Below are 24,334 nucleotides of genomic sequence, written 5' to 3' on the forward strand. Positions count from 1 at the left end.
GCTGATAGGGCTGAAGGGACTAATACGGTTCACAAATTCATTCCCAATAGGCAATGACTTCCTTGAGGGCAAAACTGTCTAAAACTTATCCGTATATTCCCAGAGCCAAATGCAGGGTCTCACACGCAGTAAGCATTCAGCAAAATCGGATGCATCAAGCAAGTGGGAATGAAGCTGCCTTTCCTTCCCAGGGAGGAGAAGGAGTTCTGTGAATCAGTCTAGTAGGAAGGGAAACAGGACAAAGACCTTGACTACAATCCCTGATGCAAAACTCAGCAGGGCTCAGTCCAGTGTAGTTTAATACTAGTGACCATGTGCTGGCAATGCAACAGCACACCGGACACTCTTTCTGCCCCTGCAAAGAGGTCAGAAGACACGATGAAACAAGATCAGACAAGAGGAAAAAGCATCTCTTTAATTAAGACAATACAAGGAAATCAGACTACACAGCTAGAAGAAACAGTTCTGGGGAGCCTGGGTGGCTCTGTTGGTTAAGTGTCCAACTGTGGCTCAGTTCATGATCTCATGGTTAGTGAGTTCAGGCCCACACTGTGCTCTATGCTGACAGCTTGGAGCTTGGGGCCCTCTTCAGAGTCTGTATCTCCTCTCTCTCTGCCCCTCCCCTGCTCATGCTCTGTCTCTCCCTCTCAAAAATGAATAAACATTTGAAGAAGAAGAAGAAGAAGAAGAAGAGGAGGAGGAAGAGGAGGAGGAGGAGGAGGAGGAGGAGGAGGAGGGGGAGGAGGAGGAGGATGAAGAAGAAGAAGAAGAAAAAGAAGAAGAAGAAGAAACAACACAGTTCTAGGGCACCTCAGTGGCTCAGTTAGGTAAGTGGCGAATCTTGACTTCAGCTCAGGTCATGATCTCACAAGTTCCTGAGTTTGAGCCCTTCATGGAGCTCTGCACTGACAGTGCAGAGCCTGCTTAGGATTCTCTCTAGTTCCCTCCTCTCTGCCCCTCCTCTGCTCTCTTTCCCCTTCTCTCAAAATAAATAAATAAACTTAAAAAAAAAAAAGAAGAAAGAAGAGAAAGGGGAGGGGGAGGAGGAGGAAGAAGAAGGAAGAAGGAAGAAGGGAGAAAGAAGAAGAGGAAGAGGAAGAGGAAGAGGAGGAGGAGGAGGAGGAGGAGGAGGAGGAAGAAGAAGAAGAAGAAGAAGAAGAAGAAGAAGAAGAAGAAGAAACAACAACAACACAGTTCTTGTGAAGTGTACCGAAAAGAAAACTGCACATGTGACAACTCACTAGAAGTCCTTTTTCTTGCAGTCCGGTGCCCACCAGTGACTGGGGTAGCACCTACATGCTGAGTCAAACTCCTACTCACCTACCTAACTCGAGGAAAAGGGCCTGTGTGAGGGAACATGCATCAGCTATAAACAAACACTTCCCTTAAAACATCTATCTGATGCTATGTCAAAGGGAATTTCCTAAATAAACTGCAGTTGACTTTGAACAATGCAGTGCTTGGGGGCCAGTCCCACGTGCAGATTAAAATCTGATAACTTTTGACTCCTCCCAAAAGTTACCTACTCATAGCCTAGTGTTGACCAGAAGCCTTACTGATAGCATAAAGAATTAACACAGTGTATGTTATATGTATTATAAACTGTTTTCTTACAACAAAGTAAGCTAAGGAAAAGAAAATGGCATTAAGAAAATCATAAAGAAGAGAAAATACATTTATAACACTGTACTGCATTTATCAGGGGAAAAAGCCACATACAAGTGAAACTGCCCAATTCAAACCCATGTTGTGTAAGAGCCAACTGTACTTGTATTCCAATCCAAGCTATCATCTTATCTTAAACCCAATTTAAATAAAAACATTGTATTTTTTTCTTTTGCCAGCATCTTCTAGAATGAGAAGGAAAAGGAAAACCCTCTAGTTTATCCTGGTCTACTCTCTGAAAAGTTACCTTTATAGGAAGATAAAATAGAAGCATAAAAATCTGTATTAGTATTTTTTTCTATTTTTCCCTACTCACACAGAACAGTCTTACATTAATTATTCACATACACTAAGTGCACATGAGCCTTTAATAACACTTGCTAATTAGTATGCTGATGGGTTATTTCAAAATGAGGTTGCCCCCCAAAATGGAAAACTACCAGACATATCATGGTATATCTGCTCTATATGCCAACTTTTAAATAATTAAAAGGATGTTGACAGGCTAATAATGTGACTTCTTTTCATCTACAGCGTAGATGCTTTTAAGCATAAGAAACACGAAATGGGAGGCAGGGGCTTGTGCCAGGCTGTGCATGCAAATCAAGAGCACATACAGAAGATAAAGTGCATCAGAAATGTGCCTGCCCCTCCTGGTCTTCTAGCAGATGAACGGGTCAGGGCTATCTCTGGGCAACAATTGCCCTCAGCCCCTTCCAGGGAGACTGCCAAAGAGAGTGGTAACATCCTGATCACAGCTTCCTACCCAAACATAGGTAAGTATTTCAAAAAAGAAAACGGTTGGTGATTGAATAAACTGTCCCGAATATTCAAGGAGTAAGCAACAAAGTGAAAACCAGATGCTTGGACTCAAAAAGTGCAAAGGTCTCATTTTCCAAACAATACAGGATACCTCCACTAAATCACTGGAGTCCACACTCCTGATTCAGCTCTGCTTAGTGGGGCTTAAGAGAGATCGTTGAATGCAAGGGTTTACTGACTGTAAACCACAGTGAGAAAATGAGAAACACATTTCATCCTACAACCATTTATATGCGTTGTGTGTGTATAAAATGGCAACAAAATCTCACAAAACAATACTTGCCTTCACTACATGTGATACACTATGACATTTCAATTTTATTCTATTCAAATTTATTCTATTTTATACTACATTATTTTTAAACGATGCCTATGATCCATTCATTGGTTTTTTCAAGCCATTAACTGATCCTGACTTGCTATTTAAGAAAAATCATGTTGGTTCTTGGGCTAGATCATCAGAAAAGTCTACTGAGAAGTCATTTAACATTCTGTCTGCCGCTTTTTTCAAAGGTTGATATGAGACAGTCTCATGATGAATGTTTCTGCATCTTTGTAAAAGTGTTATTAAAAACAGTATTATGCCAGTCATTAGTTATATAAAGATCAAGGCTCACTGTTCATACATTTATTCATTTATTCATTGTACCTTGTAAAAAATGAGTCCCTCTGCTAGGAAGTATGGATATAATGAGAAATGAGACACAGGTGCTGCCTTCAAATAATTCATAATTTAGGTGGAAAACAGAAAGGTAAATAGGCAATTAAATGATAATGGGTTGCATAATACACTATGAAAGTACATTTGAAAGGCATCAAACCCAGATTTGAGAGGCCAGACAAGGCCAAAGGCTTCCAGGAATAAATAATAGTTATATTGTGTCCAAGGAATGAGAAAGATGAGCTGGGTGACAAAGACAGAAAGCTGGGGAGGGGAAACAGTGCTATGCAGAAACCAGCAGATGCCAGTCTTGGGGAAGAGCAAAGAAAAAAAGGCCTCTGAGGATTTGAAATAAGCCCAGGAATTCTTTAAGATGAGGGTGCAGATGAAGGAGCCTAGAGCAGTAAAACAGCATCTGCCAAGGTCATGAGAGGCCTGGTAAGTCTTGATCAGGAATTTTGACTTTATCCTAAAGGTAACAGGAGGTTATAGAGGAACGCAAAAGACTTTCATTCTCTTGGTAATGAAAAAAAAAGTCCAAATAAAATTAAAATCACAATTACATATGGCATTGTTGAAGAGATAGATGGTACGAAGCCCAGACGAACTAGTTTCTAGAGAGAGGAATCCTTCCCAGATGGGTGGCAAGCTGGGTCTGGAGGCAGGAGGTGGAGAGAAAAGAACAGCTAGAGATGTGAGCCCCAAGGCAGTGGCCTCAGGAGCACCCACGGAGGCTGTGGACCCGGGAAGATGAAGGTGATTAAAACGAGGCCTAATCCCAGACCAGCCTGACTCCTATTGTAATCCGAATGACTGTCTTCTAGTCTTAGATGGCAAAGGTAGGGAAGGCTTCATGCTGTTGGGAAAGAATAAAAGCAAGAAAAGTAAGGCAAGGCCTCTGAGCAGTAGGGCACCAGGATCAGATGTGGTTACAGAAAAGTCTCTGTGGCTACAGGGTGGTCGACAGTAAGGAGTGGGGGAGATGAGGACTGATGGCAGGAGCACGCACGCGAGAGACGGTGTAACCTAGACCAGAACTGGGAGGTGGAGACAGAAGTGATATTTATGAGACAAAACTGACGTGACTCAGTGACTCGGTTGGCTTCAAAGTCCTGGGGAACGAGGAAGAGAAAGGATAAAGCAGACTCACGGGTCTCTGGGGCAGGAACTCGCACATGCCACATCTTCCCTGAGGGAACATCACTGGAAAAACACTAGAGCTGGGGCCAGAGTCAGAGGCAAGGCCGGGATGGCAGTGCTGGATCTCACGTCCTGTGAGTCATGCCAGTGGGCCTCTGGCAGGGGAATGCAGGAATCAGGAGGTCTGGGGAAGGCTGCAGGCTGGGGAGAGAGCCCTGGGTGTTTTCAGCATAGCCACCGGGTCGGTTAGATCACCCAGGAGAATCCAGCGTGAGAAGGACACCAGAAAACATGCCTGGAGAACACAGGTCATTGAAGGAATAGGAAAAAGGAACCAAGAAGGAATGATCAGAAAGGCAGGAATACACAAGGATAGGACATTGCTCTGGAAAGCAAGAGAAAGGAGCATTTCAAGGAGTAAGCAATCACCTTTGTCAAAGTCCGCTAAGAGGTCAAACAAGAGGAAGATTGGAATTAAGCCACTGGATTTGGCTACTGGATGCTGCCGGAGACCTCAGCAAGATAGTTGAGGAAGAAAGCCAAGAATGGCGGTCAGACGGAAGTGGGGGCTGGAGAAGCAGAGATCGTGAGTCCTGGATTCTCAAGATGATATGAAGGAGGGAAGAGGGAGGGTGTGGTGGCAGGAAGGAATTTTAAGATGGGAAAGCTGGAGGCGGTAGGAAGTCCACAGTAACAAGGTAGAAGCTGAACATGTAAGAGAGGTTAAAGTACCACCTTGGTGGTGACAGTCCCTGCCATGGGCCTGGGAAGGGGGGCAGTGACATTCATGCCATGTAGTTGCCAGTCTGGCACTACCCTGTGAGCTCTGGTAAGGAAGGAACTGTGGCTTCTATTCACATCCCCAGTGCCCGTACCCACTAGGCTTGTGGAGTAAATGAGCAATCAGCTGTAGTGATAAAGGAGGCTCTGGCGAGGTGACGCCAGTCTGAGAGATAACAGTGAAATCCAACAGGCAAGGAAGGAAACAAAATAGTTTTCTTGAAAAGTCATTTCTATGTTAAAAGTATATTAACACATATGTGCTACAAAATATAGAAACCCATATATAAATAATAGGACCCCTCTCAAAGGTAGAAAGTTCTTTTTTTTTTTTTTTAATATTTTTATTTATTTCTAGGAGAGAGAGAGAGAGAGACAGCGTGAGCAGGGGAGGGTCAGAGAGAGAGGGAAACACAGAATCTGAAACAGGCTCCAGGCTCTGAGCTGTCAGCACAGAGACCGACGCGGGGCTCGAACCCACGAACCGTGAGATCATGACCTAAGCGAAAGTCGGACACTTTACCGACTAAGCCACCCAGGCGCCCCTCAAAGGTAGAAAGTTCTGACTCAAGGGATATGATGCCCTGGAAGTCAACAGTCTTGGCCTTTACCCTTTAGTGTCTTTTCAAAGGCCTACTGGACCCCCATGTCCTGCTGCTAATGACCTCAGGTTAAGACATGCCACTGCCCAGCAAAGATCAGTGCTCCTGCTCAGGCCCAGTATATAATCTTTATCGCTAGGTAGGTTGAGCAATGGCTGAGGTCATTTTTTCATCTCAAATCTATTCAACACAATACCATCTCCTCCAGTATCCCACAGTCCTGATACCCAAGCGACCACACCTTATGCTTATGAAAGCTGCACGTCCATAACCATGTATTAATCACTGAATCAGCTAGACTGTACCAGAACACCGGGAATATGATTCTTATTATGAAGTAGGAACCATTCTGACCTAGGGGATTGCAAAGTAAGAATATAAAGTCCTGACCAGACTTTCAGAGGTTTATAAACCAGTGCCAGGGTTGTTGCCCAGCACATCGTGGACATTCAACAAATACCTGTTGAATGAATTTAAATCACTGTACTTGATAATAAGTTAAGATTCTCCCTAAATAAACCAATAGCAAAAACTGTAGAAATAACAGACTAATTGCTCAACTGACTTACCCATGTAAATCAAATAAAAATCGTTCTTCATAAGAGATTAAGCATAGGTAGATGCTTCATTTAAAATCATTGACTTTTGGGGCACCTGGGTGGCTCAGTCGGTTGAGTATCTGACTCTTGGTTGGTCATGATCAGTTCAGGTCATGATCTCACAGTTTGTGAATTCAAGCTCCATGTCAGCTCCTTGGGATTTCTCTCTCCCTCTCTCTATCCCTCCCCAGCTTGCTCTCTCTCAAAAAACAAATAAACATGAAAAACATAGACTTTTACTGTTTTTTAAAACCTATAAATCCTACACAAATATCACTTAACTGCTTAAGTCTAAACTTCTGAAACTACTCTTTCCCTAAATGTGATTTATTAGCAATAGATAATTTAGAAGTCTAGTGACCTATTTTCAGAAAATAAAATCTATATCCAAGTTTCTTTTTCATTAAAACAATCAAAACTAATGGTCTACCTAGAGGCAATCATTCCTATAAGGAAATTTCTACCGAGTCCCTTGATACCCATTTATATTTCTTCAAGGGGTAAAATATTCTTTACGGTGAACTGTTTTCATATTTAGTAAATTTAATGTTTACTTTCCTATTATAGACACAGCTGCCATTTACAGAGCACTTACATATCAGGATTGGCCCCGCTGCCACAGACCTGGCCCTGCATCACGGAAACAGAAGTTAATGCTGAGAGTATCTGCAGAAAGCTATGCTCATAGTTACCCTCCTCCTCCTGTGATGTAGCTGTAGCCACCAGTGCCCAGGCCGTAGCCATAACGCTCTCCCAGAAACAGTGGTTCGCTGGAGTCGTAACAGCTAAGCAAGTGCTGGAGCCTGGAGATGCTGAGATTCCAAAGAGAACATAAGCAAGAATTACTTCACTCAAATGCATTTGCATGGTAAATGGTTTATGATTCCTACATCCCACTGGTCATGTTATATAATACTATACTGAAATTGCTTAGAGATGAAATTCAAGTGATTTAAAGAAAAAAAATTGAGGGACACTGTATATTCCTGGAAACAAACTAAAAAACAAGGGGCTTACTCCCCGGTTTTAGTAAGCCCCTGCCAGAACATGGCTGCCCAGGTTGTGTAGGTAGGGTGGCAGGTTAATGAAGTTGAGGTGGCCAGTGTACTCTTTAGCTCACTTCTACCAGTCCTGTTTCCCAGTGAGTGTGAATTAACTGTCACATCTTTTCAGATGTACTTGGTATAGGAGTGCTGACAACACCGACTCCATCTTTGGCCCTCCATCTTATTCTCGCCTCTGGCTCACAGAAGGCACCACTTTATTTATTTTTTATTTTTTTTACAAATAGTTTATTGTCAAATTAGTTTCCACATAACACTCAGTGCTCATCCCCATAAGTGTCCTCCTCTATGCCCATCCCTCCTCCCCCCCACATCCATCAGTACTCAGTTTTTGTCAGCATTCAAGAGTCTCTCATGGTTTGCCTCTCTCCCTTTCCCCCACCATTTCCCCCCTTCTTCTCCACCTTGTTCCTCCATCAAGTTCCTCCTAATCCTCCTATACGTGCAAACATATGATATTTGTCCTTCTCTGCCTGACTTATTTCGCTCAGCATAACACCCTCAAGGTCCATCCATGTTGCTACACATGGCCAGATTTCATTCTTTCTCATTGCCATGGCGTATTCCATGGTATAGATAAACCACATCTTCTTGATCCATTCATCTGTTGATGGACACTTAGGCTCTTTCCATGTTTTAGCTATTGTGGAGAGTGCTGCTATGAACATTGGGGTACATGTGCTCCTATGCCTCAGCATTTCTGTATCCCTTGGGTAAATTCCTAGCAGTGCTATTGCTGGGTCATAGGGGAGTTCTAGTGTTAGTTTCCTGAGGAACCTCCACACTGTTTTCCAGAGGGGCTGTACCAGTTTACATTCCCACCAACAGTGTAGGAGGGTGCCCGTTTCTCCACATCCTCGCCAGCATCTAGAGTTCTCTGAGTTGCTCATTTTAGCCACTCTGACTGGCGTGAGGTGGTATCTCAGTGTGGTTTTGATTTGTATTTCCCTGATGAGGAGGGATGCTGAGCATCATTTCATGTGTCTGTTGGCCATCTGGATGTCCTCTTTGGAGAAGTGTCTGTTCATATCCAGAAGGCACCACTTTAGATAACTAGCAGAGAGCCTCGGCACAGGCGGTGCCACTTTAGATAGCTACCTGTGATGGCACCCATGCCCCGAGCTCCATAAAACCTGAGGATTAAGATCTGGATAGTGGCAGAGAATAGCTACATGTTACTGTCCTGACTGACCATCCATAAGTTACCCAGAATAAAACCATGTAAACAGGTTGGAGTGGCTTGCTACCTCTTTTGGCATGAAAGTCTGGAGGATACATTACTGACCCTCCTTCACCTTCTAACACCTGGTGTAGTAGGCAGGATACTGAAAATAAAATGAGCCATGGGTAAAGGAGCCCACAGTCCACACAGGGAAAGCTTGTTGTCCCTTGGGGAATCCCAAGCCTGCTAGCCACCGCCGCCATGGGGAGATTTGGCCAGATCTTGTGAGCATTTCAGACCAGTATGTGAGTACAGAAATGCCCTATAAAAAACGCTTGTCTGAAATGGTGGTGAAGCAAAAGGGCCAAGAAGGGGGTGGCAGCTTGGGTGTTATCACTGCGGGATCCTGGAGGAGATGGTATTATGCTGAATGGATTCGCGATGAAAAACTGGCCTCTGCCACGGCTGCATGTGCCTAGTGATAAAGATTATATACTGCAGGCATGGGTGAGAACTGCAGGCACTTAGCTAATCTGACAGGCTGAATAAATGCTAGCATTAAGAAAACCAGGCCTAACAAGGAGGCTGCCCCCTCCCTCCGTTGCACCGGACCTCTCTGGAAGAACTGGGGATGAAACATGCTATTTATACCCAGCATTTTGGTGGCCCAAATGAATAATTACATTCCTCTGGTATGAATGACGGTATCTCAACCCCAGGAGCACTGTATGGGACTTTAGTATTTGCTCTTGCCCCTGTAGCTAAATGGCCCCTTGCTACAGTAGCCGCTATGGTGGTGGACTTGAATGAAATTCAAAGAATCCCTTCTGAGGGAAATAGATTTAAAAGGAAGGAAAAACAAAGGATCCCGCTGATGAAGAAATGGCAGAAAGGGCATCTATGAAGATCTTGTAAACACTGGTAGCAAGATCTAATATTATCTGGGACCCTGAGAGAAAATCTAGACAAGCAACCCAAGTTGGTCTTGCTGAGCCTCTAGAAGGCAATGCCTGATGGAAAGCAATTCACTTTGAAGGGAGGCTAATAAAGCCATATGTGTTGCCAAGTACTCCTCTGCCAGTGGAAGAATTTCAGGGGCGGACACTGCCTACTCCTAGAAACTAAGGGTTAGGCCAGCATTGCCCTCCAGTGCATGCAAAAGTGGACAACTGGAGGACCCATGTGGAATTAACCATTTATTGGCTTTGCACTAACCATCAGATTGTGCTACCTCTAATACTCACTGGCTGAATGCACTCTTAATCAATGGAAATGCCTCAAATTTAGGTGGAGAAATAAAGGAAAAAATGGTAGTAAAATAAATAACAGGGCTTGGGATGTGAATGCCAGATGTTTGTGGTGAATTGGATGTAAATTCACATCCAGAAGGGTTTGGCCGGGGCTTGTGGTAACAACAAAATGGCAAATCAATTATAGTTATTTGCATAAGTTTGATAACAGTACGTTCTTATAATAGGACACCACTGGAAACCTTGATTACCAAGGCTTTGACTGGAAGGTCACATTTGAAAGAGACACGTAGTGGGGCGCCTGGGTGGCTTGGTTAAGCGTTCGACTTTCGCTTAGGTCATGATCTCGCGGTTCGTGGGTTCGAGCCCCGCGTCGGGCTCTGTGCTGACTGCCAGCTCAGAGCCTGGAGCCTGTTTCAGTCTGTGACTCCCTCTCTCTCTGACCCTCCCCTGCTCACGCTGTCTCTCTCTCTCTCCTAAAAATAAATAAAACATTAAAAAAAAAAGAAAGAAAGAAAAGAAAGATACACGTAGAGACTCAGATATGGCCAAGAGCACCAAGGAACTAAGACTGACTAGACAGAGACAAGGAAACCCTTTGGAAGAAAATGGCCTGCTACTTTGCTTCCAGGTTTCCTGGGAGCTCTACCGGGTAAGGAAGGAAAGTCACTTGGGGATCTCAAGAAGAGAGGAACTCATTCAAAGTAAAGGTGTTGCGGGTGAGTCTGATGGCAAGTATTTGACTTGGTCTCTGGCTTTCAAAGGCTGTTAAAGGCTCCAACTGAAATTCCTTCTGAGAAGTTCCAGAAAAGCAGATTTAAAAGAACCTAAATGGCCAGTCACCAGTCTTGTTGCACATATGTAAATATTTGGGCCAAGTTTGTTAAAACTGGACTTGTTTTACAAACAGTCGTAATTTGGCTACCTTTTATAGAAATGAGGGTGATTTTAGGAAAAAAAAAGGTTTCAGTAACATACTTTTATGGGTGTTAGGTTCTAGTTCTGATTGCATGTTTACTGTTTACCTCTAAAACTGGGGGGCTAGATTCTGAATTCTTCCGGGTTCCATGCATATACAGCTCATTTACTACCTGACTGCTTGCACTCCATAAACCTGACTTTGAAATCATATTGGCAGGACCACCTCCTGAAAAGACACCACTGTTTAACCAAATGGTCCTAATTGACCTTGTTATAAAATGTAGAATGAGATGCTAAGACTATATACAAGACTTCCAAAACAGTGGTTACAAAGGATGGGAGCTCAACTTAGTGCTAGGGAATATCTGCAGTGTGATGCAAGGCAGTTTTTAATTCGTGAAATCATGATCTATACCCCTTTCCAGCAGGAAGTAGCTAGAGGGGTCATCACCTCTACCCCTCAGGAATTAGGAAGGGTTCAGGGTCCCTGGGTGGCTCAGTGGGTTAAGCATCCAACTCTTGATTTTGGGTCAGGCCATGATCTCCTGGTTCATGGGATCAAACCCCAAGTCAGACTCCACACTGACAGCAAGGAGCCTGCTTAGGATTCTCTCTCTCTCTGCCCCTCCCCCAACTCGCATGTGCTCACTCACTCTCTTAAATACACATAAAAAAAAAAAAAAAAAACAATGAGGAATGGTGAAAAACCAGGGGTGGTACTGGTTAAGCCCGAGTTGTTAGTTATATTGCTGCTGTGGCATGGGTTACAAGTCACCTCCTGATATCTGGCTCTAAGAATGGTGGGCAAAGATTGTACAGGCCAAAAAGATGTCCAAGGTGGAATGCAGGAGTGCTAATAACATTGACTCCATCTGTGGGACTCCGTCTTGTGCTCGCCAGCCCCAGTGCACAGGTGGCACCACTTCAGAGAACTGGTGGCTATCCAGTACACAGATGGTGCCATTTAAGAGAACTACCCCATGACCTCCCCACCATGCCCCTCATTCCATAAGAGCTGGGGAAAGTTCCAGATAAAGGCTAGGAATAGGGATGGAGATTAAGACCATATTTCAGCCTGGATCTTCTGTCCATTGGCCCACCCAACTGCCTGTCAGTAAGTTACCCTGAATTTTTATTCACTGTTCACGCTGTGAACAGGAGGGAGCAGCTTCGTTCATTTTTCAGTATGAACATATCTTCCTGGTTTGGAGGATACATTATAAACCTCTGCCACTTTCTTTTTCTTTTTTTTTTTTTTTAAATTCTGCCACTTTCTAACATTTGGTATTTTTTAATTTTTAATGGCCCACACACAGAATTTTTGAGGTACAAATGAGGTCAATGTCAGGCACATGGCGGGCAGATGGGAAAATGGATTTTGTTAAAACATTCCAGGAAACCTTTCAATTATGGCGCATAATCATGCATCTGTTTCTCCCAAGTAAGGCCACCTAAGTGGTCTTTCTATGTCTATTTATGCATACCTTCTGGCACCTATATTTCTTTGTCATATGTCAACAAGATAGCTTTAAAAGGGCAGTGAGAATATCCAGAAGCTGGTCAGAGAAATGCCTGTAGCTATAGCTGCCATAAGGGTGAAGAAAAAGATTTTATAGGAAAATAAAATCTAGAAATAGCCTTTTAAAGGTGAGACAAAGGTTGATGTTAAGAAGGGTTAGTTTTTCCGTGTTTTAAGAACTTCTACCATGTACAAATGCCTTGTAAAGTCTTTCTACTGTTTGTTCTAAACTAGAGCTTCCCAGGATACACACCACCAAATCCAAGGTTCTCTCATGATATTTATCAGTGTTCCCTGAATGAAGGGGTTCCGTGATCATCTTTGAATTAAATTTTTTTAATCAGATAAATAAATTTCAATGTTTCTCAAGCTTGATGAGCATCGCGTATCTCCATGAGGGAGATATGATACCAAGTATTTCTCTAAGTTATTAATCGTAAATTCTTAGAAGTGTTAACATCTAGAACACTAGTGTTCTGGGACTATACTTTTCTTCTTTTGGGGGAAAGGTAGGGTCCTAAGAAACCAAAGTAGAGATGCACAAAGTGGAAAACAGGACCTCTTTCCAATCCACACTCATGCACCTTACACAAATACCCCAACTAATAAGCCTAAAGCTGAAAGCGAAGAAATCTAATGTATGAAAAATATTGCTTAAAAATATGGTCCTAAGAGTTGACAAGCTTACTGATCACATTTATATCTGTCTGCAGGTCAAGGCCTCTGACAATATTGACAGTTTCTGAGTGGCCAGAAAATGTTATCTTTAAAACTATCCTGTTTGGGGAACATAAGGCAAACATTCTGGGCACCAAGTTTATAATCTATCTTTAGCAAATCATCTAATAACTCTGCAGAGAAAGGGAAGTAAAAATGCAGATAACTAGTAAGACTGCCATTTGGTTATGGAGAATATATTCTTATAGCTAAGGAAACTATGGCCTTTGGCTGGTGAAAGTTTGTGTGTAAAAAACCCCAAATCAACAAAAACCAAAAAAATTCAAAGACCTCTAGGGCAAATTTACATCTACTTCTTGACCGAAGAAGAAATGTATCTATCTCTCTTCCTCCTGTATATTATAAAAATATCAATTCAGTCCACAGCTTGTAATTTCTTTGGTTAAAATAACTGGGATTTAACACCTCATCTGGGTTTCGTATTACATCAACCATTCCCCTACTCACAATATCATTTTTAAAGCTGGAAAATCATAAACTGAGTCTGACAACCCTCATATACTTTACTTTGCTAAAAACTGGAAATGTGGATAAAGCAGACAGATGTCTAATTCTATCCAAATGGATTGGCTATTAATCCAGGAAAGGAACTTTATTTACAATCTGTTACCATTCCAGGCAATTCTGAGGCACAGAAATCAAGAAAAACAGTACAGCAACACTTTAGATTACATGCTATCAAATTATATGAGGAGCAAAACAGCTTAGTGCTGCATATACACTTTTACAGCATAATACTGATTTTTTTTGCATATACTGGACACATATTGCTACCTAGGTTTCAGGTGTACAACTTAGTGATTTGACAAGCTTATATATTATGTTATGCTTACCTCAAGTATAGCTACCATCTGTCCCATTACATTGCTATTACATTTACTGTATTCTTTATGGTCTGTTTTTTATTCCCATGACTTTTACTCATTCCATAACTGGAGGTCTGTATCCTCCTACCCTTCACACATCTTGCCCAGCCCCCTGCCCAGCCCCCTCTCCCCTCCTCTCTGGCAACCATCAGTTTTCTGTATTTATAAGTCTACATTCTGCTTATTAGTGGAATCATAAGTCAGACTGAGAAAGACAAACACCTTATTTCACTTAATACCCTTTAGGTCCACCCATGTTGTCAAAATTACAAGATACATCTTTTTTATGGCTGAATAATACTCCACACACACCACATGTTTACCCATTTACCTATCGATGGACACTTGGGCTGCTTCCATGTCTGGACTATTGTAAATAATGCTGCAATAAACACAGGGGTTCATATATCTTTTCAAATTAAATATCCAATAATAGAATTATCAGATTACATGGTATTTCTATTTTTAACTTTTTGAGGAACCTCCATACTATTTTTCACAGTGGCTGCACCAGTTTGCAATTGCACCAGAAATGAAAAACGGCTCTTTTTTTCTGTACATCTTTGCCATAACTTGTTTCTTGTGTTTGATTTTAGCCATTCTGACAGGTGTGTGATGATATCTCATTGTGGTTTTGATTTGAACTCCCCTCAAAATTATTGATATTGAGCATCTTTTCCTGTGCCTGTTGGCTATCTGTATGTTGTCTTTGGAGGAATACCAATTCAGGTCCTCTGCCCATTTTTTATTTTTAAAACTTTTTTAATCTTTTAAATGTTAAGTTTAATGTTTTTAATGTTAAGTTTATTTATATTTGAGAGAGACAGAGAGAGCCGGAGACAGAATCCAAAGGAGACTCTATGGTCTGAGCTGTCGGCACAGAGCCCGACTGACACAGAGCTAGAACTCAAAGCTGTGAGATCATGGCTTGAGCTGATGTCAGACACTTAACCGACTAAGCCACCCAGGCATTCCTCCTCTACTCCTTTTTTAATTGGATTGGTTTTTTTGGTGTTGAGTTATGGGAGTTCTTTATATATTTTGGATATTAACCCCTTACTAGATATCATTTCCAAATATCTTCTCCTCCCATTAAGAAGGTTGTCCTTTTCACCTCGGTTAAGTTTATTCCTAAGTATTTTACTCTTTTTGGTAGAATTGTAAATGGTATGTTCTTAATTTCTCTTTCTGTGACTTTGTTGTTACTGTATAGAAACACTACTGCTTTCTGGGTATAAATTTTGAATCTTGAAACTTTAGCGAATTTATTTATTACTTCTATTAGTTTTTTGGTGGAATTTTAAAGATATTCTATGTGTAATATCATGTTATCTACAAAAAGTGACAGTTAAACTACTTCTTTACCTATATGGATGCCTCTTATTTTTTGCCTGACTACTGTGGCTAGGACTTCTAGTACTATGTTGAATAAAAGTGGTGAGAGAAGACCTCATTTTTTTTTTTAAGTAGGCTCCATACCCAGTGTGGAGCCCAGTGTGGGGTTTGAACTCACAATCCTGAGATCAAGACCTGAGCTGAGATTAAGAGTCAAACACTTAGCTGACTGAGCCACCCAGGAACCCCATCTTTTTTCCAATCTTAGGGCAAACCCTCTCAGGTTTTCATCATTGAGGATGATCTTAGCTATGGGTTTTTCACATACAGACTTTATCATATTTGGGTTTAGAGGGAACGTACCTCTTTTGTTGAGAGTTTTTATCCTAAATGGATGTTTAATCTTTCAAAGTGCTTTCAAATCTTTGAAAGTGCTTTTCATACGTCTATTGAGATGATCATATGATTTTTATCCTTCATTTTGTTAGCTGATTGTTATCTGATTTTTTGAATCCAGACAACATTCCATTCTACCTATTATGGCTTTTATTTTTTAACATTTTATTTGGAAATAATTTCATGATTACAGAAAAATTCCAAAAGTAGTACAGTGGAAAGAACTCTTATATATCCTTTACCTAAATTTACCAGTTGTTAACTTTACTCCATTTGCTATATCATTCTCTCTCAATCTTTCTATGTAGATAGATATATATTCATCTGTGTATATACACATGCATGTATGAGTATACATGTGCATGTGTGTGTACATGGGTATGTATATGTACATAGATTTTCTCTTTTCTAAAATATTTGGGAGTAAACCTCATACATTATGTCCCTTTCCCCCTAAGAACATGAAATACATCACTGTGTATCTCCTAAAAACAGTAAAAGTTAAGAGTTCAAAAACTTTAACATTGATCCAGTAATTTTTTTAAAAAGTTAAACATACAGCTATTATATGTCCCAGCCATTCCACTCATAGGTATTTAGCCAAGATAAGTAAACAGGTATCCATACAAAGATATGTACACAAAGGTTCACAGCAGCCTTAATTAGAATTCCAAAACTGAAAACAAATGCTTATATCTAAGTTACCACCCATATTCTAATTTTATCAACTGACCCAATGTTCATTATAGCACATTTTCCCTCCAGCACAGGATGAAGTCCAAGATCCCTTATTGCATTTCTTTATCATATCACTTTATTCCCCCTTAATCTATGATAGTTATTCAGCTTCTCTTTGTCTTCCATAACACTGGAATTTTTAATAATAAATGCACCTCCCCTGTTTTTAATAGGATGATCCTCATATTTGGTTTGTCTGGTGTTTCCTCATGACAAAGTCCAGCATATATCTTCCCAGTCACTGTATATATGTATGACGCTGTGTCTGGCACATGATGCCCTTCTGTTCTTCACTGGGGATATTCCAGACAAGTTGTTGTCTCATTTCTCCACTGGACAGTTACTTTTTCCATTGCTTTTTAATTTCAGTATAATTAATGTACAGTGTCCTTTTAGTTTTAGCCATACAATATAATGATTTAACAATCCTATACATTACTCAGTGCTTATCGTCTATTTCACCCATTACCTCACCCAATTCCACTAATTTGGTTCCACTCAAACCAACAGTTTGTACTCTAAGAGTCTGGGATTTTTGTCTATTTTTCTTTGTTCATTTTGTTTCTTAAATTCCACATATGAGTGAAATTATATGGTATTTGTCATTCTCTAACTTATTTCACTTAGCATTATGCCATTTAGAACCATGAATGTTGTTGCACATGGCAGGATTTCATTCTTTTTAATGGTTGAGTAATATTCATGTGTGTGTACGTGTGTATATACTACCTCTTTTTCCATTCCTTTATCAATAGACACAACGGATACTGAGGTAGCTTTCATAATTGGGCCATTGTAAATAGCTTCAAGAAACACAGGAGTGCATATATCTATTTTAAATAATGTTTTCATATTCTTGGGGTAAAAACCCAGTAGTGGAATTACTGGATCAAATGGCAATTTTTAAGTTTTTAAGGAATCTCCATAGTGTTATCCACAGTAGCTGCACCAGTTCACATTCCCAACAGTGCATGATTGTTCCTTTTTTTCTATATCCTTGCCACACTTGTTGTTTCTAATGTCTTTGATTCTAGCCATTCTGACAAGTATGAGGTAAAAACTCATTGTGGTTTTGATTTGCATGTCTCTAATTAGTGACACTGAACATCTTGTCATGTGTCGGCCATCTGTCTTCTTTGGAGAAATGTCTGTTCATGTCTTTTGCCCAGTTTTTAACTGGATCATTTGTCTTTTTGGTGTTAAGTTGTAAAACTTCTCTATATATTTTGGATACTAAGCCTGTTTAGGTATGTCATTTGCACATACCTTCCCCCATTCAATAGGCTGTCTTTTTGTTTTGTTGATTGTTCCTTTGCTGGGAAGAAATTTTTATTTTGATATAGTCCCCATAGTTTATTTTTCTTTTGTCTCCCTTGACTCAGGAGACCTATCTAGAAAAATGTTGCAATAGCCAACGTCAGGAAAGTTACTACCTATGCTCTCTTCTAGGATTTTTAGGGTTTTATGTCTTACATTTAGGCCTTTAATTCATTTTGAATTTATTTTTGTGTATGGTGTAAGACAGTGCTTCAGTTTCATTATTTTGCATGTAGCTGTCCAGTTTTCCCAGCATCATTTTTTAAAGAGACTTTTTCCCATTGCATATTCTTGCCTTTGTTGTAGATTAATTGACCATGTAATTGTGGGTTTATTTCTGGGCTCTCTAATTTGTTCTATTGATCTAGGTGTCTATTTTTGTGCCAGTTCTTACTGGTTTTGATTATTACAGTTTTGTAGTGTATCTTAACCTGGGATTGTGATATCTCTAGTTTTTTGTTTTTTGTTTTTTCCTTAGAATTGCTTTGGCTATAAGGAGTCTTTTGTGGTTCCATACAAATTTTAGGATTATTTGTTCTAGTTCTGTGAAAAATGCTGTTGGTATTTTGATAGGGATTGCACTGAATCTGTAAATTGTTTTTAGTATGGACCTTTAAATAATATTTCTTCCCCCCAATCTCTGAGCATGTAATATTTGTTTGTGCCCTCAATTTCTTTCATCAGTGGTTTGTGGTTTTCAGAGTTCAGACCTCTTTGGTTAAGGTCATTCTGAGGTGTTTGTTGTTTTTTGGTACAATTATAAATGGGTTGTTAATTTCTCTTCTACTTCATTATTAATGTATAGAAATGCAACAGATTTCTGTACAATGCTTTTGTAACCTGTGACCTCACTGAATTCACTTATCAGTTCTAGTAGTTTTTTCTGGGAGTCTTGGAGTTTTCTACATAGGGTATTATGTCCTCTGGAAACAGTGAAAGTTCTAATTCTTCCTTACCAATTTGGATGCCTTTTATTTCTTGTCTGATTTCTGTGGTTAGAACTTCCAGTACTATGTTAAATAAAAGTGGCAAGGGTAGACATCTTTGTCTTGTTTCTAATCTTATGGGAAAGGCTGTCTTTCACCATTGAATGTGATATCAGTGGTGGATTTTTCATATGTGGCCTTTATTATGCTGAGGTATGGTCCCTCTAAACCTATTTTGTGGAGGGTTTTATCATGAGTGGATGTTGTACTCTGTCAAATGCTTTTTCTGCATCTATTGAAATGATCATATAGTTTTTATTCTTTCTCTTAATGTGATATACCCTACTGGTTTGCAAATATGAACCACTCTTGTATCCTGGGAACACATCCCACTTGATTGTGGTGAATGATTATTTTAATGTATTGTTGGATTAGGTCTGCTAATATGTTATTGAGGATTTTTGCATCTATGTTCATCAGGATGTTGGCCTATAGCTCTCCTTATTTCTAGCGTATTTATCAGGGTAATGCTGGCCTCGTAGAAAACTTGGAAGCTTTTCTTCTATTTTTTGGAATAGTTTGAGAAGAACAGGTGTTAGCTTTCCTTTAAATGTTTGGTAGAATTCACCACCTGGGTCTGGACCTTTGTTGGGACTCAATTTCCTTGCTGGGAATTGCTCTGTTCAAATTTTCTGTTTCTTCCCCATTCAGTTCTGGGAGGTTGTATGTTTCTAGGAATGTATGTTTCTTCTAGGTTGTTCAGTATGCCATAGAATTTTTCATAATATTCTCTTATAATACTTTGTATTTCTATGGTCTGTTATTTCTCGTCTTTTATTTCTGAATTTGAGTCTGATTTTTTGTTTTTGTTATGTTTCCACGTGTCTGGCTAAAGGTTTATCAATTTTATTCTTTTCAAAGAAGCATCTCCTGATTTCATTGATGATCTGTTCTATGTTTTTAGTTTTTATTTTGTTAATTTCTATTATCTCCTTCTACTGATTTGGGGTTTTGTTTGTGGGTTTTTTGTTTTGTTTTGTTTGCCCCTTTAGCTATAAGGTTAGGTTGTTTGAGATTTTCTTCTTGAGTTAGGCCAATACAGCTATAACTTTCCCTCTTAGAACATCTTTTGTAAAATCTTTTGTAAAATTTTGGATCATCATTTTAGTTTTTCTTTTTTTTAATGTTTACTTTTTTGAGAGAGAGACAGAGACAGAGTGTGAGCAGGGGAGGGGCAGAGAGAGAGGGAGACACAGAATCTGAAGCAGGCTCCAGGCTCTTGAGCTGTCAGCACAGGGCCTGACGCAGGGCTTGAACTCATCAACTCTGAGATCATGACCTGAGCCTAAATTGGATGCTTAACCAACAGAGCCACCCAAGCACCTCAATCATTTTCATTTTCAATTGTCTCCATGTATATTTTTATTTACTCTTTGATTTTTTGGTTTACCTGTTTATTGATTAGTAGCATGTTTATTGTGTTTATTTGACCTCCATGTATTTGTGTTCTTTCCAGATTTTTTTCTTATGGTTGATTTCGAGTTTCATAGTGTTATGGTTGGAAAAGATGCATAATATGATTAGAATCTTTTTTAATTTGTTGAGGCTTGTTTTCTGGCCTACCATGTGAGCTATCCTGGAGAATGTTCCCTCTGCACTTAAAAAATGCATATTCCACTGGTTTAGGATCGTATGTTGTAAGCAGATTGGTTAGAACCATCTGGTCATTCAAAGCCACTGCTTACTTACTGACTTTCTGCTGGGATGGTCTATCCACTGACATAAGTGGGGTGTTGAAGCCCTTACTATTATCATATCACTATCAGTTACTACCTTTGTTACTAGGGGCTTTATATACTTGGGTGCTCCCATGTTGGATGCATCACTATTGACAATTGTTAAATCTTCTTGATGGATTGTTCCCTTTATGATCATATGGTATCCTTGGTCTCATTATAGTCCTTGTTTTAAAGTCTATTTTTCTGACATAGGATTGCTACCCTGGCTTTCTTTTCACTTCCATTTTCATGATAAAAGCTTTTCCATCCCTGCATTATGAATATGCATGTATCTTTAGGTCTGAAATGAGTCTCCTGTAGGCAGCATATCAATGGGTGTTGTTATCCATTCTGTCACCCTGTGTCTTTTGACTGGAGCATTTTAGTCCATTTACATTCAAAGTAATTGTTGATATATATTTCCTGCCATTTTGTCTTATGATTGTTTTTGTAGTCCTTCTCTGTTCCTTTCTTGTTCTCTTCTATCAGTTTGCTAGCTTTCTTTAGTGATATACCTGGATTCCTTTTATTTTTTGCATATCCATTACTAGTTTTTTGATTTGTGATTACTATTAGGTTTATATATAATATTTTATGCATATAAACAGTCTACACTGAGGGTCACTTAAGTTTGAACCCATTCTGAAAGCACTAAATCTTTACTCCCTCAACCCCAATTTCAGGCATATACATCCGTTCTTTTGTTAATCTCTTGACTGTTTTTTTTTTAAATATACACAATTTTACTGCTTTTGTGCTTCCTACTTTTCTTACTCCTGCTTACAGTCTTTGCTTCCTACTCAGAGTCCCCTTTAACATTTCTTGTAGGGCTGGTTTGGTGGTGATAAATTCACTTAACTTTTGTCTGGGAAGCTCTTTATCTGTCCTTCTATTCGGAAAGATAGCCATGCTGGATAGAGTATTTTTGGCTGCAGATTTGTTTTTGTTGTTGTTGTTTTCTTGTAGCACTTTGCAAGCCAGAAGGGAGTGGCATGATATAGTCAAAGTTTCTGCTAAAAAAATTGGCTGATAGCCTTTAGGGTTTACCCTTGTGTGTAACTCTTTTTTTTTTTATCTCCTTTTAAAATTCTCTTTACCACTGATTTTTGCCATTGTAGTTACTATGTGTCTTGGTGTGGACCTCCTTGGGCTGACTTTTGGGGGGCTCTCTGTGCCACTGGATCTGGATTTGTTTCCTTTCCTAGATTAGGGAAGTTTTCAGCTATTTCTTCAAATAAATTTTCTGCCCTCTTTACTCTCTTCTCCTTCTGGGATCCCTATAATGTAACACTTGATGCTGTCACTGAGTTACCTTAATCTGTTTTATTATTTTTTCTCTCTCCTGTTCAACCTGTCCTCCAGGCTGCTAATCCATTCTTCTACTTCCTCTTGTGTACTATTCCATCTAGTGTATTTCTACTTTGTTATTGAATCTTCATCTCTGGTTCTTTGTTTTCTCTCCTTGGAGGGTCTCAGGGATCCTCCACTCTTTTCTCTAGTCCAGTGGATATACTTATGACCATTACTTTAAATTTCTAGGAATATTACTTATCTCCATTTTATTTAGCTCTCCTGCTGTGATTTTGTTCTATTCTTTTCATTTGGGACATATTCCTCGGTTTCATTTTGTCTAAGTCTCTCTCTGGTCTATCTCTATGTACTAGTAAAGACAGTTATATCTCCTGATCTTAAAAGTAGTTGCCTTATGAAGAACAAATCCTGTGATGCCCTGTAGTGCAATGCCTGTATTCACCAGAACCTTGAACTTCAGGGCTGTCTCCAGTGTGTGTTGTGTGCACCCTACTGTTGTGGCTAAGCTGCTTTTGCCTTCATCCCAGTTGTCTGGCTGTAGTGGGCAGGGTTTGGTCCCTCAGTTGTTAATGGGCTAGTCTGGGGCCGCCTTGGGCATGAGTTGGGTCAGACCAGGTATCTGCCAGAGACGCAGTAGCACTGACTTGTAGGGCACTCTCCCTGTACTGTCCTCTGGGAAGCTATTGGTGGGTGGGGCCTACAGTCAGACCATTTGTCTGTCACCAGGCCACTGCTGGGGCCACAGTAGAACTGGTGTGTTTTTATCTTCCCCTCTCCCAGGGGCAGGAGTCACTTGGAGTGGTGCTGGCCCCCACTGGGGCTGCTTGCACATTTCCAGGCTTATGGCACCACTTTGGATGGACTTGCTTGGGCTGGGTAGAGGGGGTGGGTCTACAGGAGAGCATAGGCACAGGGTGTACACTGTCAGCAAGGTCTGCTCCAGTCTGCTGTGGCAGGAGACCTGGTGCTGCTTTAGAGAACTCCTGCCAAGGCCTGGTTGGAGGGGACAGTCTGCAGAAAAGCACAGGGGTGGTGGATGGTTAGCAAACTGCATGGAGACTGTTAGCACTGTGCTGGCTTCTGCACATGTCCATGTGTCTAGGCTGGGGGATAGGGGAGAGGGAAGGGAAATGGTGCCTGCCAACTCTTTTGTTCTTGGAGAAGTCTCTTAAGATTCTTGCTCCTCCAGCATATGTTCTGAGATTAATAAATCTTCCCAGGTTTTTTCATACTCCTGCTTCTATGCTGTATCTCAGTGGGGCTGTTATGTTGTCTCTTAAGGGTGAGGACTCCATTTCCTATGACCCTCCAACTTTCCCAAAGCTGAGCCTCTGAAATTTAAAGCTCCAGGTGTAAAGGCTGTAAAGACTGGCAATGTTAATCCCTTCTAGTCTTCAAGGCTAAGTGTTATGGGGATTCATCTTCCCAGTGCAAGTAGTTCCATACTGGGGTGCCCAGTGTGGGTGGGGTCTGTTCCTCTCCCTTCTCCATGCTTATAGTGGCCCTTCCATGGACAGCCCGGTCAATCAGCTTGGTTCCTGACTGCATCTCTGCCCTTCCTACAATTGTTGATGTGGCCTCTGTATGTGTGGCTGTGAAGATTCTGTTCTGCCAGTCTTTGTGTCATTTTCTGGGTTAATTACACTAATGTGTGTGGAATCTGGGTGTATCCATGGGACAAGGTGAGCTGAGTCATCTACACATCTTACACCTTTCCATTGCTATCTCTAAGAGTCTCTGGGCAAACTCTTTAACACCAGCAAACATCCTGGTCCTCATTAAAATGTACCCCTAGTTCAGCATCCATTAATGACTGTTACTTTAATCTTTACTATGATGGTTACAAAGTGATGGCTTTTCCCACTCCATCACTACCTCCACATTTACCAGTCAGAACTCCTCAACCAGCAAGCAAGAGCCCACATGCTAGGGATGGAATTGTGCCACCACCAAATTTCTATGTTGAAGCCAGAACAACCAGTGGGATTATATTTGGAAATGAGGCCTCTACGGAGGTAATTAAAGTTAAATAAGGTCCTAAGTATAGGACTCTAATCCAGTAGAATTAATGTCCTTATAAGAAGAGACACTAGAGAGCTCTCTCCCCATAGAGCACAAAGAAGAGGTCCTGTGAAGACACAGAGATGGTGGCTGCCTTCAACCCAACAGAAGAGGCCTCAGAAACCTACCTTGCCAATACCTTGATCTTGGACCTCCATGCATCAGAACTGTGAGAAATAAATGTCTATTGTTTTAAGCCACCCACTCGATGGTATTTTGTCATGGTGCCCACTCTAATATACCACCCTTCTTCCCCATTTACCTATTTGCCTATTTTCTATTTCTTATAAGCATAAACTCATGGATTCCTAATCTTAATGGTTCATAATTTATTGCTGTCCTTAATTAATGATGCTAGTACAAGATTTGGCCAATGGGAAAACTTTCAAGCTTGCTTCTTTGTCCTCCTAAAAGAAAATCCTTTTCTTCTTATACCAGAAAGTAAGGGGGCGAAGGTGGGGAGGGCAAATGTTCTTGCCTCAGCATTAAAATCCATGATTTCTCTGGGAAGGACTGGTTCCTTTTAGTGGGGGCAGCCAGCACCCCAGTGCTCCCCCGTTGGTCAGTGCTACTGGTATATCTGCTTTTTTTTTCTTTCATAATTTATTGTTAAGTTGGATTCCATATAACACCCAGTGCTCATCCCAACAAGTGCCCTCTTCCATGCCCATCACCCCCATTCC

The 24,334-nt window shown here is 40.7% G+C and overlaps 1 protein-coding gene across 1 annotated transcript in view; it reads right to left on the bottom strand.

Moving 5' to 3' along the window:
- B3GLCT (beta 3-glucosyltransferase) overlaps positions 1–24,334 on the bottom strand; it is a 118,943-nt gene that overhangs the window by 15,061 nt on the left and 79,548 nt on the right. The window contains exon 13 of the mRNA XM_039221122.1: positions 6,962–7,081. Coding sequence (XP_039077053.1) covers positions 6,962–7,081 — 120 coding nt within the window. The remainder of the gene's footprint in view (positions 1–6,961; positions 7,082–24,334) is intronic.

This window comes from Hyaena hyaena, unplaced genomic scaffold (genome assembly GCF_003009895.1).
Source record: "Hyaena hyaena isolate Hyena2069 unplaced genomic scaffold, ASM300989v1 scaffold_944, whole genome shotgun sequence".
Lineage (NCBI taxonomy): Eukaryota > Metazoa > Chordata > Mammalia > Carnivora > Hyaenidae > Hyaena > Hyaena hyaena.